The following is a 15,011-nucleotide window of genomic DNA, read 5'->3' as shown; positions in this document are numbered from 1 at the left end:
AATAGAGAAATAAATGTTGTGGATTGAGTGTGCAGTGTTTGCTTCTGAGATACAGTCTGTAAGTATCTCTGAACTGACTCGGACTTGGCTGCTTCTACCTGACTCTTTAAGAATTGATGACCTGGAGTCTTTACATGGTGAAGTCTGGGAAAAGGGATATTTCTTCAACAAGCCACAGACAGGTCAGATGTCGCCTGAAGAGCAAGGCCTCATCTACGACGGAAAAATCTATTTCTAACACTTTAAAGGAAGCCTGGAAGACTTGAAATATGAAGACGTCTGCTCCAACATCTCTGATGCACAGAGCCACAGGTCAGTTCCTGATCGTCACACATCCTCCTCATCCTCAAGCCTTCCATCACCCCACCACACGCACACACGCAGACACACCTTTGTGCTGTGTTCGGCGTGATGTGGGTGAATGATCACGACATGCCTTTTAGATGTGAAGTGATGTAGGCAGAAGCCCGCAGACCGTGATTCAGTGTGAAAGAGGAGCTTCAGAGCAGCGTGGAGCTCAGAGAAGGCTGCGTGGGGAGGACAGGCTGCACAGAGAGAGAGAGAGAGAGAGAGAGAGAGAGAGAGAGAGAGAGAGAGAGAGAGAGAGAGAGAGAGAGAGAGAGAGCTGCGTGCTCCGTCAGGCTTTATTCTCCTCACCGCGCTCCTCCGTCGTACAAGCGCGCAGGGAGGACGACAGGATGGAGCGGATGGAGTCCATGGAGCCGATCTCGGCGCACTACACCACTTCTTATCCGGAGATCCATCCCGATAGCGGCTACGAATCCAGAGAGACCACCGACAGCCAGGCAAAGACTCCACCAGCTCCGACGTATGATGAGGAACTAGTGCACAAGGTACGGTGATCTGCTGCAATCACACAAGAGCTGATAAATCCAGGATCTGGTTCGTGTTAGAGCCACAAATGTAAACTTTACAAGACTGCTCAGCTTTAAAACAACAAACAAATTACTTTATAAGTGTGTATATTCTTTACGATTTGTTTTTCTGTCTATTATTTACCCATTTATTCACTGGTTTTCACCCTAAACCCTGAAGCACGCTGGTCCTGCAGCCGCGTCCGCCTCCGTGCTGGACAGGCTTTGCGCTCTCCATGGTGCTGATCTTCTCTTGGATGTCGTTTCAGTTGGTCCGTTTCCAGGCTTGTTGCGTGTCCAATCTGCCCCCAAAAAACATAATTCCTTCTGTTGTGAACAGTCATCTTTTCAGATTGCTGCTCCTCACTCAGACGCTGCTTCAGAGGGGGATGAGGCTTGAAAGAGAGTTCACTTTGCCTCCATCCCCTGTAAATGTATGACTGTCATCACCACTACAGGTTACAAATGTTTTAATGCAGTTTTTTCAATTTAGTCTTTGTGAGCTGGATTTTAATTTGTTAACAAAGCATCCACTTCCGTTTGAAAATGAGCAGTTAGATGAGGAAGAATGCTCTGCATTGGAGGGGGGACAGAGGGTAGGGCCACCGTGTCAGTGATGATGTGGCATCCTAAATGTAATAATAATAACAATAAGAAGAATTGTGCAGTACTTTACAAACTAGGAGCACAAAGTGTGTTCCAGTGCAACAGAGTGGAAGCAAAGGATGTAAACAAATACATGTAGTGGTCAGACAACAAGGCAGATCTATAAAAATGTGTTTTAATACAGGATTTAAAAGCTGGAGCAATGTCAGCAGACAGAATACTGCTGTTCCAAAGCTGAGATGTGAGTACAGCAAACGGTCTATCACCCCCCTCTGGATCAGCTAAAAGGCTTAAACCAGCGGATTCAGGCCTTCTGGGACAGTTCACTGGCTCCTGGTCATGTTACAAGTAGGACTTTACAATGAAGAGAAAAAGAGAAGGAAAAGAAAAAAGGATAAGAATAACACAGGTGTGAAGATAGAAAAGTGTGGATCAAGTTTAAGCCACTGTGAAAAATAACAGCTAATTTCAGCTAAGTAACAGCACCTTTAATATTTGACCTCCATTCTATTTCAAAAGCTACTCAACCCCCACTGATAACACAGAAAATCAGCGGTGAGGAGCCTCCTACATAACACAACATCTCATCAGTGAGGAGGAGGAGGATAGAGAGAGGGAGGTGCAGCAGCTCCAGAGGGCACTCTAGGCCAAGGGTTACCACCTGAGCCCACCAAAAGCATCCCAGTGAGACTCCACCTCTAAAAGAACACAGGACATATAATGCTCCCCTAATATATCTGTCATCATGTGACTGACTCAGGTCACATGACGACACCTGATCCAGTTCCGTTAGATGCAGCTGAGAAGAAAGAAAGATGAGAAATGCCAGTAAGTACCGATTGTGTCGAGAAGTTTAGAGTCCAGACTGCAGTGATCCACTGACTCTCTTCCAGCTCAGCAGCGCTGGCCTTTCATATCACTGCAGATGGAACAAAGATAAAAGAGACTCTCCCTTTGGGCTTCAGTAAAATGTCATATTATATTATGAAGCTGTATTTCAGGGACAGCGTCCACGTCAGTGTGAGGGAGCTGCATCAGTCAAAGCTTGTTTCCTTTATTGTTATTTTCTTCACCTTTATTTTGAAATCCCCTATTGGTCATGTGAGACATTGGCGCATCAACAATGTCACTGGTTTTTGTTTAAATTTCTTTTTAAAAGAGAACATGATATTTAGTTCATTGCATCTTATTTAAGACATTATTTGCCTGCTGGTGTTTGACGCTGGTGATCGACACACACAGTCTGCTATAATGTCACTGCACTTCTTCTTTCAAACAATGACTTTGTTCATCAGGGCGACTGCTAAGTGACTTTATGCCGCTAATGTGAGTTTAGTGAGAACTGAGTTTTCCCAAAGGCTTGGCCTAGTGAGACATGAACTGGGTTAGTCTAATGTAGCCATTATGCACTTGGACCAGCTGCCTTTAATTGCCTTGGAAGCAGCGAGTGTCTGCGTGAGTGCATGTGTACGGCTTGTATTGCAAAGGGGGCAGATGCTTAACAAAGGGGTCAATTATAACAGTACAAGCTGTTCTTCCAAAAAAAACAGAAGCAGTTCTTTCAGGTGAACAGCGCGAGCAAGTCAAACTGGTCGTTTGTCGTTTGTTTTTGTTTTTTTTGGTGCTACCCTTTACATTGTCTTATTTCTCTGGGGGATAGTGGCTTTTCTTTCCCTCTATCTCACCTGCTGTCTCCTGAGGGATGATGATTACACGACGAGAAGGGGCTTTCTTCTAGCGCTCTTTGGCTACGTTGAAGTGATTCTGTGCACAGTCTTATTAAAATCAATGTAACATTGATGTTGTTGTTCAACATCTTCTTTATACACTTCTTCCTCTCAAGAAATCCTTTTGAAAGGCCGGAGCAGACAGTGCATCAGTCTGATTTCCATACAGTGCCTGTGGAGGAATCCCATTGGCTCCTACTGAAGACTGATCTTTAAAGCTGCACTAATCAATACTGTTATGTGAACAATAGATCAATATGTGTGATGTGAAAAAGGTGATAGTGGTGAAAACATCAGAGAATAATGACCCAATAGTGCAGTTCCACTTAGCTCTGCTGCTATTTTTATTGTCAGTTCATTGTTTTTGGTTTATGGCCTGTGATTTCTGCTGTTTGGGTTCACTCTCGCTGCGCTTTTTAACCTTTCTGTCAGCATCAGGCAGCTGTTTTCAGCGAAAACAACAGCAGACAGGTAAAGCAGCTAAAGAGACATATATTTTTAACATGAGTTGGTGGAGACCAAAATAGAGCTCAGTGGAGATTGGTCTTAGACTTGAGTAATAATGCTGCAGCGTGAAGTGAACCTGTGTGCAATATGCATCTTGTTGGGGAGTTCTGTCCCCCAGTTTAGTCTAGTTTTTGAGCACTAATAGCAAAATAGAGTAGTGCTTTTAATAAAAGCCTCTTTTCTATTTATATTTTGAGCATGCACATGAGGATGCACATGCACCAGTATGGGGGTCTGTGCTACACGTTCACAGCTGGTGACAAACAGTTGGTGGCAAGCAATGCACCAGCAACTACAGGGAGCTATAAGGTGCTAACCACCATTGGATGCTTTGCATTGAACTTGCATTAGATATTGACAGTTAAGGGGTCAAAATATTCAGACTGCAGCTTTATAACTATGTGTTTGGACTCTAATACGCAGAGGAATAAGATACACTGTACCAAAATAGGAAATACTGTACTGATTAGAGGATCAAGTCATCAGTGGTTTTGGCCTTGCAGTGGTATTTGTTGAAAATAAGAAACATATGGAATATCACCACACACACACACACACACACACACACACACACACACACACACACACACACACACACACACACACACTAATGTAGATTACTGTCAGCCATCATTGACTTTTAATATTGGAAGCAGCAGCAGTCTGCCCCTGCTCTGTGGTTTCAAATCTCAGCTGTGCAGCGTATCGAACGAAATTAGTGGCAATATAAAAACTGTCAAGCTATATTACATTCTAGCCGGCGCATCACAGATTTCATACTCTCCAGGATGATAAAAGTGATGCTTCACATTAGTCAGGCAGAGGAGATCAGCACAAAACCTCCAAATCCGACTCCCCATTTCCTTAGACTGATGCTCCCATAGAGTGAAGGGAATTCCACACTACAGCTTTATTACCACGATGGCCTTCATGGAAGCAGAAGCTTCTTGGGCTCTGAGGAAGAAAGGAAATTCGCTGCCACTTAACAATCTTCTTCTGAGCCCTGGAGATGAATAAAATCAAATTCTCTCTCTTTCTTTATCACTGCCTGTCTCTCTCCACACCACCCATGTTGCACAATATGCTGCATACATTATCCACAGCATCTATGTCTAATACCGGAACATTTGTGGTGCTTTCACCTAATTGCCTCCATTCTCCAGTGAGGTTTTCTGAGTCAGGCACACTTCCCAGCTAACCACTGTTACCACGGAAACAGCGTCATCCCCATCATCACGTGTACGTGTGCATGTGGGGTTCTACAACTACGGCCCTTTCACTCCACCGCTTCTGTCCTCACATGGACACATGCAGGCATTATGTTACATGCTCCACGTCCAGTAAACAGGAAACAGATGCCTTGAAGTCACGGGGAGATCAGATTAAATCATCATATTGCTGTTGCTTTGCGTGATGCTCTACATGCCAGTTAAAGCCACTCTGTGATCATCTCTCTGATCATTTTCTCCCCATCTTGAAAGGATTCATATTTTAGCACATGCTATTAGAGTTTAGGCAGCTCTGCCCTGCTCTGTGTTGGACTTAGAGATGTTTAGAAGTATGTAAGCTGTGCAACCAAGCTGGGTTATGTTAGAACGAAACAGTCAGATCTTACATTTTTCTCCTCATCATAGCCAAGTTATAGTAGCACTAAGTAGCCCAAGGACAGGTGTCAGTTATATTAGACTTTCAGCATTTCAGCATGCACATAATCTTTCTGGTTTAGACAAACAGAAAATATTTGCTTTCATTTTGAGAGGCCTAAAAATGTCATTCTGCGGTGGTCAGCAGGTCCAAGTCCCCCCATCTTTTTCACAACCTAACAACACCTGCTTCACCTTTTCTTCACCGTCTAGACATCAGGATCTCCGAAACATAACTCTTCTTTAAACTGCTGCTCTGACTTTTCTCTCAACAGAGAGATTAACTGACTGGAGTTACTGCTGATGCCTGAGTACAGTTGATATGAAAATTCGGAGGATGATTGTTGATGCAGAGCCTGTAGTTTATCTTCGGCTGAGATGTGGCATGTTCTCAGAGTTTGTGAAATCCCTCTAAATACTGAGATCAAAGGGAGGCTGTAAAACCTGTAGCACTGAGAGAAGCTGCTCCAGCTTCTCAATTCTAATCCTCTCCTCTTTCTTCCCTCCTCTACCTCTTTTAGGCTTTATCATTCAGAAAGCATTAAGACAAAACCAAGTTACAGTTGAACTACTGCACAGGAGTTCATGGTCGGCGCCTTAGCCGTGAGCCTACCAGCCCGCATTTGGCATTGAATGGAAAATTAGGACTTCCAGGAGTCTGGACGAGACCACGTCTGAGAAACAGTGATCATGACAGAATGGGGTCAATTTTGATATCTTTTCAAGACCATTTTTGACCAACTGCGGAATTCATGACAGGCTCACGATGACACATTCTGCCAAGACCACCTATTTATCATGTATGGACATTTGATACAACAGCAAAATTAAGCCAAGGCAAGATAAGATGACTTTTGAGCATCAATAAACATCCATTAACATGTCATCTGATGACGGCTTGTTAAAACAAGCTCTAAACATTAATAGAAATTTAGTTCATGACTGGTCCACAACGTCAAAATCCTCTTTTGAGAGAACAGAACAGCTTGGCTGTGTCTCATACTGTGTCTGTCTCGGTTGGAGGGCACTGTGTGCGTGGAGACGGTGGCTGCCTCAGTGCCACTTTTCTACGTGGCTGTGCAAATGAAAGCCAGGCTTATAGAAGGCAAAGTATTGATTGATGGCCCCGATGACTAACTTGGATGCTTCTGAATGCCACCTTTAATTCATTTCATTGTCTTGAAGGTTATCTCCTCCAGCTTGTGAGTCACACTCTAATAGTGGTACACTGCCAAGCTCTTGTAAAATATAATGTTTGTGCTGCTTGGAAACAGAAATGTCCGCTGTGACGCAAATGCTGACTCACGAATTATAAAATGATTGCAAGGGCTGATTCTGATACCAATACGGGTTTCGTCAAACCTGGATGTTTCCCCACAGACGATCCTCGTCGGGGACAGCGGAGTGGGAAAAACGTCTCTGTTGGTGCAGTTCGACCAGGGAAAGTTCATCCCCGGCTCCTTCTCTGCCACAGTGGGCATTGGATTCACGGTGTGTGTATGCATAATTAGTGTGTTTATATCTTTTACATACAGAACATTCTCTTATGTATTTATATAGATATGTTTTCTCACCCTAGCGATATCTAGCCATGTTTCTATTGGCTTAATTTGCCCAGTGTTTGATCTACATGTGCGAGGCTTGCGCACACTGAAAAATTACAAAAAAGTTTTTCCAGACACAGCTTCCCCCTTTTAGCATGGATAAGTCACAGAACACACAGGCTGACCTTGCATTTTCACTAAATAATTATTGCTAAAAGCTTGGTGTTGTAGGGACTACTCTCAAGGCAAGATGGTGAACTACAGTAGCTCACAATGGCCCATTATTCCAGAACCCTGGTAGTCCAAAAAATGTCCCATTGGACTGAAAGCTCATGTGTCTGACAGTCCCGTATCCTGAAAACAAACATCCATTGCTCCAAAGGCACAGTGCCCCTGATTGGCTATAGTGCTTTGCTTGGTAAGGGTTAATGTCAGGGTCAGAGCCAGTCAGAGGCAGAGTAGGGGCAAGGTCTTCATGGAATACAGGTGGGGAAAAAAATAATGGTGGGGGTGTACTTCAGAGCAATTGGTCTTCAGAGCAATGGGCCTTTTTGTTTCAGGATAACAGACTGGCAGTAAATGAGCTTTTGGTCTAATGGGACATTTTTCAGACTGTAGAGTATACACGCCAATGAACAGACACTGATCCCATAAAGAGGTGCTGCGGTTGAATCTTTTAGGTAGATTTTTCAGTGTATTGGAGTGGAGGCAGAAATCTTAAAACCTGGACAAATAAAGCAAAATCTATGTGAAAGTTATTGAGACAAAGGGTTCTTATTCATTGCAGTTTTGACACATTGACCCTTTGGTCAGTCTATCCTGTGACCATTCCAACAATGTGCTTCTGCTTCCCTCAGAATAAAGTGGTGACTGTTGACGACGTAAAGGTCAAGCTACAGGTCGGTAATTAAATCAGATCCAGTGAAAACTTGAAGTGCTTTCACAACAGCAGCCTATTTTTAGTTTCTTCTCGGGCACCAGTGTTGTAACTGAAATTTAGAGTTAGCCAAGTGGAACCAGGCCAAGTCACCATGTGCTGCTTCTTTTTCCTTTCCTGTGTCAGATTTGGGACACCGCAGGACAGGAGAGGTTCAGAAGTGTGACGCATGCATATTACAGAGATGCACACGGTAAGATAAATATACTCACTGATCGGCATCTGACTCACAGCTGTATGTGACTGCACAGCTATAGAGCCATATGTTCACTGACCGTTTTTGTTGGCTCTATCTCCAAAGCTTTGCTCCTCCTGTATGACATCACCAGCAAAACCTCCTTTGACAACATTAGGGTAAGAATGGGATATGTCTAATCCCTGGAGAGATATGAACTTGAGTGAGCCAGGAAGGGGAAATGACCTCTGTGGATTAACAATCAATAGTGTTGGCATGCAAGCACATGAGTGTGTGTGTGTGTGTATGTGTGTGCATCTTGGACAGGCGGTGTATTTATGTGTCTGCCTGTCTGTCTTTTCTTGTTTCAGGCATGGTTAACAGAGGTCCATGAGTATGCACAGAGCGATGTAGTCATCATGTTGCTGGGCAACAAGGTGAGATGTAGTAGTTTGAGAAGCTCAGCAAGTTAAAGGAAGTGTTAAGAAAATAGACGGGGATGTGATCTTCAGTGAATCCTGTCAAGCAAACTGTCTTTATATGATGGTAGATATTCAAATTATTATTCATCAGATGTATTTGCTGTACATATATACTTACTCTCTGAGGATGCACATTTACACACACAAGCATAAGGATGACACAATACAAAAAGAAGCAGAAGAGCGTCACCAGACTCTGCAGTTCTCTTCAGCTCTGCTGCTTTCCAGCCCACGACTTCACTGTTTTCTTTCATTCTCACTGCTCTCATCAACCGGTGGGCTGCAGCAGGCAGCTGTTTCCAGTGTAAAAGTTTTTAGAAAACTTCACGCTGCCTGCCCACCTCCAAACAGCCAACACGGTTCACAGCCAGCTGTTTAACTTAGTGGAGCATTTAGCAGCAAAAGGGCCAGATATTTCTCTAGGGTCGGACTTTTTATCAGGTGGACAGAAACACACCTTCACATAAAAGCTCATGTTGCTCCGTGGGTGTCTAAATAAGCAACTTCAACATGTTTGCCAGAACAACTTTTTAAGGTCAGAAATGTCAGTGTTGTGCTTACAGCTCGCTCGACTGCCTCCATGTCACACATAAAATCTATACGGACTGCTTAAACTGACTGCTTTGACTTTGCTATAGGCCTAAATTACACAATGTGATGTGTTCCAGTACTATTTCTATGATCATTCAGTGTTTGTGCTGCTGAACATACACACACACACACTCATGGGGGTTAGGGGTAGCAAAAATAACCCTCCCATTGGGCCATTCATCCAAAAAAAGAACAAATCAGTGACTGTAATTTTTACTCAAGGACTGGCAATGTCAATCAAACAGGAGGCGGGTTATATGGCATACCTCGGCTTCATGCTTTCCCACAGTTTGACAGTTTGGCAGCGATTCATTAAGTCACACAGCAATGTGCCAGCATGAGGCGAAGATGATGAATGAATGTAAACAGTGCAGTGTCTTTGGAAATGTGTTATGAGGAATTATGATTAATTAATAGTGTTTTGAAGAAAATTCATGTACAGTACTGCATGCAACCCTGTGCTGCATCTGTCTGACAGGCTGACATGAGCAGTGACAGAGCAATCAGGAGAGATGAAGGAGAGAGGCTGGCCAGAGTGAGTACTTCATCCACTGCTGTACAGGTAGGAGTAACAGAGTCTCCCTTGCTGATTACTGCTATTTGCTTCTCCTCATGTCTTCAGGAGTATTCAGTTCCCTTCATGGAGACGAGTGCCAAGACGGGAGTCAACGTAGAGCTGGCTTTCACTGCTGTGGCCAAGTATGACGTTATTATTAAACTATCATCCTTTCAACGGTTTGTTGTTTAGTACAGAGAATAATATAAGTGGCAAGAAATGATAAGTGTTAGGTGTTTGCAATATCAATTTGTTGTTGCCACAGTGTAAAATCCTCTAAAACCGTGTTAAATGAAACACTTGGTCAGAAGCTCGGCAGGCTTCACAGATGGATGAGTAAAATTGCCACATGCCACATAATTTACATTGACATGCAGATAATAGTGACAACACCGGTGTTGTTCATTAATTTGAGCCAATCTAAAGTCAACCTGTGCTGTATTCTCAACTGTGTTCTGGTCTTCAGGGAACTGAAGCACCGGGCCGTCCAGCATCCCAATGAACCCAAGTTCCAGATCCATGAATACATTGAAGCACAGAAAGAGAAGTCAGGCTGCTGCAGCTACTTCTAAATCTAATCTCCTGAGTCCTCCTCCCACCACTCTGGGTGAACAGACTGTCAGAGACACACCGAGAGCCACCGAGTGGGAGGAAGCCCGATTTACTCACTGCTGCTCCCAAAATATGATGCTGCCATTCATTCAAGACTAAAAGCCAAGAGTAGATCAATGGAATGGAGTGAGAGGAGGATAAACTAAGCTACAGACTCACAGAACCCACCGTTTTCTTAGTCAAGAGCAGTTTACCCAACTCTTTAGACATTTATCATTGTGAGAAACTCAACATTTGTCAAAGAAATTTTGGCAAATGATATAAAATAACTTTGAATTTAAAAATTCTATGAGAAAATATTGTCTGCTACTTCTTTGTGAGAGTTGGATGAGAACATTAATACCACTCTCATGTATGTGCATTGACTACAGAGCTGAGCTCAGGATGTGGTTAGCCTAATTTAGCACAAAGACTATAGAGTAGAGGTAAGATCGGCCCTAAAAAATCCAGCCCGACGCGACCCAGGCCCGAGCCCGATCAATTAACTTGATTTGCAGGCCCGAGCCCGAAACAAACCCGAAATTTTATATCGCAAGTTTTCTTAATGTTAAAATAATCTACATATTTTTATGATCATTATAAATGCATTTACACAATGAAATAACGCTGGAAAATTTTGTTAAAGATATTTCTGTGTGTGATATTGTGCTCACATGGACGCGCCTCTCTGACAAGGAGAGGAACAGCAGCAGGAGCAGGTCTCTGGGCTTCATTGTAGATCACAAGGAAGGGCATCTGAGATACACGGGGTAAAGCCTCGAGAGCGCAGCAGGTTCACTATAGTCTTCGTTACCAAAGGCGGAAACAAACAGACTTTAAAAATCCTCCGCTGGAGACTGCGCGCACGGATGAATCCATTCATACATGTTTCTGGACCAGCTGCTGTTTGCAGAAGTCAGACCTGCTGAGGTAGGTGGTCCAGGGCGGTCATCTCGGTGTAAAGTGCGTATTGTGCGGGAGTTCAGTCTCGGGTCTCGTCCTCTTGAACATCTGGCATTGAGCGCTGCGTAAAGCGCGCGCGTGTCCCGAGCCGTGTATTTGGTTATTACAGACTTCAGTCAGCAATGGCTCGTGAAACAGGTGCCACTGCCTCTGGTTGAAAAAGCGGAGCCCTAAAGCTTCCTAGTATGCTTTTGACTGTGAGTGTGTACGGTCGGGAAGGTAAAGGGACAGGAGGAGAAGATACAGCTGATGCACGGAGGGAACTGAGCAGGTGGATGTTTCTCAAAGCTGGAGAGTGATGGGGCAAAGCCTGGTCGCTCGTACCACGTATTTTACAAACTATAAAATGTGCTAGCTAGATCCAGTTTGATAACCACTTCCTTTAACTGTTACTGAAGGCGGGAACACAGAATAAGAGGCCAGACAAAGAGAGCGAAAGAGAGATCTTGATGCGCACTTGCCTAATTACGCGGAGAAATACTGCAGTCCACTAGACTTTTATTTTTTTTTTAACTTTCCTGGACAATAACAAACACACAAAAATATGCAATTTTTTAGTTTTTCCAATCATTTATTCATATGAAAACCCTGAAATGTTAAAGAAAATGCAGCTCTGGACTAAATCTGTCTCAGTGACTGTGAGCTAATATGAATTTATTCACATTAACAGTGAAAGCACTGAATTTAAATTATATCTATTAACATAATCCCAAGTCTGTAAATACCCAATATGTGCATTTAAAGGTTCACCCAAACACAAACAGAAATCTAACCAGGCTAAGTGTCTATAGCCATACTAACGGCTCTGTGAGGCTGTTTGCTAAATGCTAACATTGACATGCTAACTGACTAATAATGACAATGACACCATGCTAATGTTCAGTAAGTATAATATTTATAAAGTTCAAAAAACATATTGGTTTAGGTTTAAGACCAAGACCAATCACAGCGCGATTTATTTCACGATCACGCACGAGTTCAGATGTCATGAGGTGAAGCAACTGTCAACCTCAGCATCCCTCCTCCTTCTCCTCCTTGCCAAAAAATTGTGACATGCTAGTCTTTACGTCAGAGTGTCGTGGAATGTCATGGAGCGTCCCAAACGCTGCACAATGGTTGTTTAGCATGTCACATTGCATGGGTACAGGCGCCCAGTTGTCGGCGCCCAGTTTTCAGGGAAGTACATGTTCAACTATCCAATGCTTAGCTTGGCATGCTAAGCTGGACTAACCACATCCTGACTGAAGCTCCTTACCTAATGCAGACACATTAGACTGGTATCAGTCTCCTCATTTAACTCTGGGAAAGAAAGTAAATTACCATATTTACCAAGATTTTAAATTCGTTCTTGAAGGAATTCTATAATTCATGCTCTTCATGCTACAATATTTTCTTGAAAATCATTTGTTGTTTGCCTTACATAGATCTCTTACTGTATTTTATTTTTTAACCACGCTTTTAATTTACTACTGAATCACTGCTGATGGAATGCTGAAGGATGCAGTCTACCAACAGATCCAGACAAAGGCCATACACTGTGTCATGGATGCAATTCAAAGCCAAGTCAGATTGGATCATTCTTAACTGAAACTTGAAAGTGCCAGGCTGTTGTTGAATGCTCACTGAAACAAGAAAAGCTCAGGGACCCAGCTGAAGAAAAGCTAATATGCTCTGAGTGCCTGGCGAGGAAGACTACAAGACAACTCCGTTTCTGAACGTGCAGAGGAATGCAACCACGGGTTAATGATAGCAATGTTTTTGTCACCTGAAATGTGTCTCTGGAGGAGGACCAAACGAGCTACTTGACAGTGATCTGCGGTTGCTTTTACAATTTTAACCATCATGTAGGAAACATCTGTGTACATGCTGAATTTACGAGTGAGTGAAAAGATTTTTGAAAAATATTTTTAGACATCTCGGCCAACCAACAACAATATTTTGCTTTTATGGACAGATTATGGACTTTAAAACTCATGTTGCATGTTTGCTGGATTGCATGTAAAAACTTACGTGAAAGTCAGTTTTAACATATAAATATGACTAAATAATTAGCATTTCTTTTCAGATTTTAACTCAACACTCAGGGTTAAATTTTGTTTTGAAATACGAGATCTAATATCAACACATTAAAGCTGCATTAATTGATTAGTAGAACTGTTTTTGGCCACTTGGGGGCAGCAGAATATTGTGTAAACACAGTGCTGCATAGGCTATTATTGGCTCAAAAAATTGCTTAGCAAAGAGTGGAGACAGATAAGCATTTATTTGGAATCAAGTCTCTGGCCATGCAATAAATGTATTATTCACTCTCCTTTCAGCTCTCAGTTTCCTGAGACAACTATGTGGCTCTTTAGCTGCTAAATGCAATGTTTTGTTCACAGACTAGCTGCTAACTTTGCCAGCCTTTTTTGTTGTTGTTGTTGTTGTTGTTTGGCAGTTATAATATTGGTTTTAGCACAATTTTCAATGACTTAAAAGAAGCTAAAATGCTACATAGAGCTTAGTTTGTCCCTAAGGCTGACACCTTTTACAAAACACATAATCATTTGATCTATTGGTAAAATGACAATATTGATTAGTGCAGCTTTAAAGAACTAATGATGTCAGAACAACAGCTCCATGTTCAGGTTTGACTGCAACTTCTGTCTGACAACAGTATGCAATGCTCTTCTGCAAATTATTTCATATTGGCCAATTACTGTCTGGGTGCTCCTATTCAGTTTGGACAGCTCAGGTCTGACATATTATAGTCTAAAATTATTCACTGAGACCATAAGACTTTCTCTATATTGAACTGTTGTTTGTTGTCAGACCACGCTGCCAAAAATTGTCTTTGACGTGTTGTATGCTGCATAAAAAATAAACTATTTTTAACTGAAGGCTCCTAAGCAGTCACCCTATGATTAAGTGTAACCACGAGGCTGCATGTGTGCGTGTGTATGTATGTGTGTGTTTGAGAAAGACAGATTCCAATCAATTAATCAAGTGACAAACAATGCATAGGGGTTCTTCCTGGCCCTTGAATTTCCACAATCTGTTTGCCTGATTTTAGTCTTCATTCATAAAACACTTGTACAGGATTAAATAGACACTTCCTATTTGTAGGTGTAACCTTCAGAATAAAAGTCAGAATAAAAAAAAATATGGAATTCATCTTTACTTGTTGTCAACCTCTTATGAACTCCAACAAGGGAGGGATCGTTTCTCCGTTATTTTATGCCGCAGTTACCTCACTTTCTGGAGGCCATGTGACAGCGTGTGACATCACTATTTACTAGATACTATTTGCTCTCCTATGTTGACAAGCTATGTGAAGTTGTGACCTTTCTTTGACCATATTGTGCTGCAATTTTTGGCTTGTTGTTGGAGTTGTTTTCCAAAGTTGTTGGAAAAGTTAACATTGCTCAATGATCTTTCAAAGAAAACAGTGACAGCCCAAACACATCACATACAAGAACACCACGCGGAACAAAAATAGAAGAACCAATTGTCTTCGCTTGCACGAGGAGACTGAGGAACATGATCAGAAGATTCAACAAAAGCAACACAGCAACTCCTGCCTGCATACCTTCTTATATTCTACTGAAGTAATTCATATGTGAATTCATCAAATAATTAGTTTTAGTAACACGCGTGTTTTTGTTTGCTTGTTTTTTTTTATTGCTGACAATTTCAGATTGTTATTTCACTATTGTTTTGACTTCCTAACATACCCATTTTGTGTCTTGTGCAAATGCATGAGTGAAAGAACAATCATCAAAGATTGCTTTAGTAAGTAGTTTGTCGATTACCCTTAGTTGTAAAATGTAGTTTG

The 15,011-nt window shown here is 42.3% G+C and overlaps 1 protein-coding gene across 1 annotated transcript; it reads left to right on the top strand.

The window, feature by feature from the left end:
- Positions 1–420: 420 nt before the first annotated feature.
- LOC139350116 (ras-related protein Rab-37-like) lies at positions 421–14,349 on the top strand. The gene is made up of 9 exons (XM_070991242.1): positions 421–854; positions 6,739–6,849; positions 7,760–7,801; positions 7,966–8,032; positions 8,141–8,193; positions 8,386–8,451; positions 9,566–9,622; positions 9,710–9,786; positions 10,110–14,349. Exons 1-9 carry the CDS (start codon positions 699–701, stop codon positions 10,213–10,215), a joined length of 735 nt encoding a protein of 244 aa, XP_070847343.1. The 5' UTR covers positions 421–698; the 3' UTR covers positions 10,216–14,349.
- The last annotated feature ends 662 nt before the right edge of the window (positions 14,350–15,011 follow it).

The sequence above is a fragment of the Chaetodon trifascialis genome, chromosome 21 (genome assembly GCF_039877785.1).
Source record: "Chaetodon trifascialis isolate fChaTrf1 chromosome 21, fChaTrf1.hap1, whole genome shotgun sequence".
Taxonomy (NCBI): Eukaryota; Metazoa; Chordata; class Actinopteri; order Chaetodontiformes; family Chaetodontidae; genus Chaetodon; species Chaetodon trifascialis.
The sequence above is the reverse complement of the archived record's forward strand: the minus strand, read 5'-3'. Positions and strand labels throughout refer to the sequence as shown.

Bases quoted from the DNA above. Each gene is read 5' to 3' on its own strand.
- LOC139350116 (XM_070991242.1), top strand. From the start codon at position 699: ATGGAGCGGATGGAGTCCATGGAGCCGATCTCGGCGCACTACACCACT. The intron at 8,452-9,565 runs GTGAGATGTAGT...TCTGTCTGACAG, and splicing joins TCATGTTGCTGGGCAACAAG to GCTGACATGAGCAGTGACAG. The intron at 9,623-9,709 runs GTGAGTACTTCA...TCATGTCTTCAG, and splicing joins AAGGAGAGAGGCTGGCCAGA to GAGTATTCAGTTCCCTTCAT.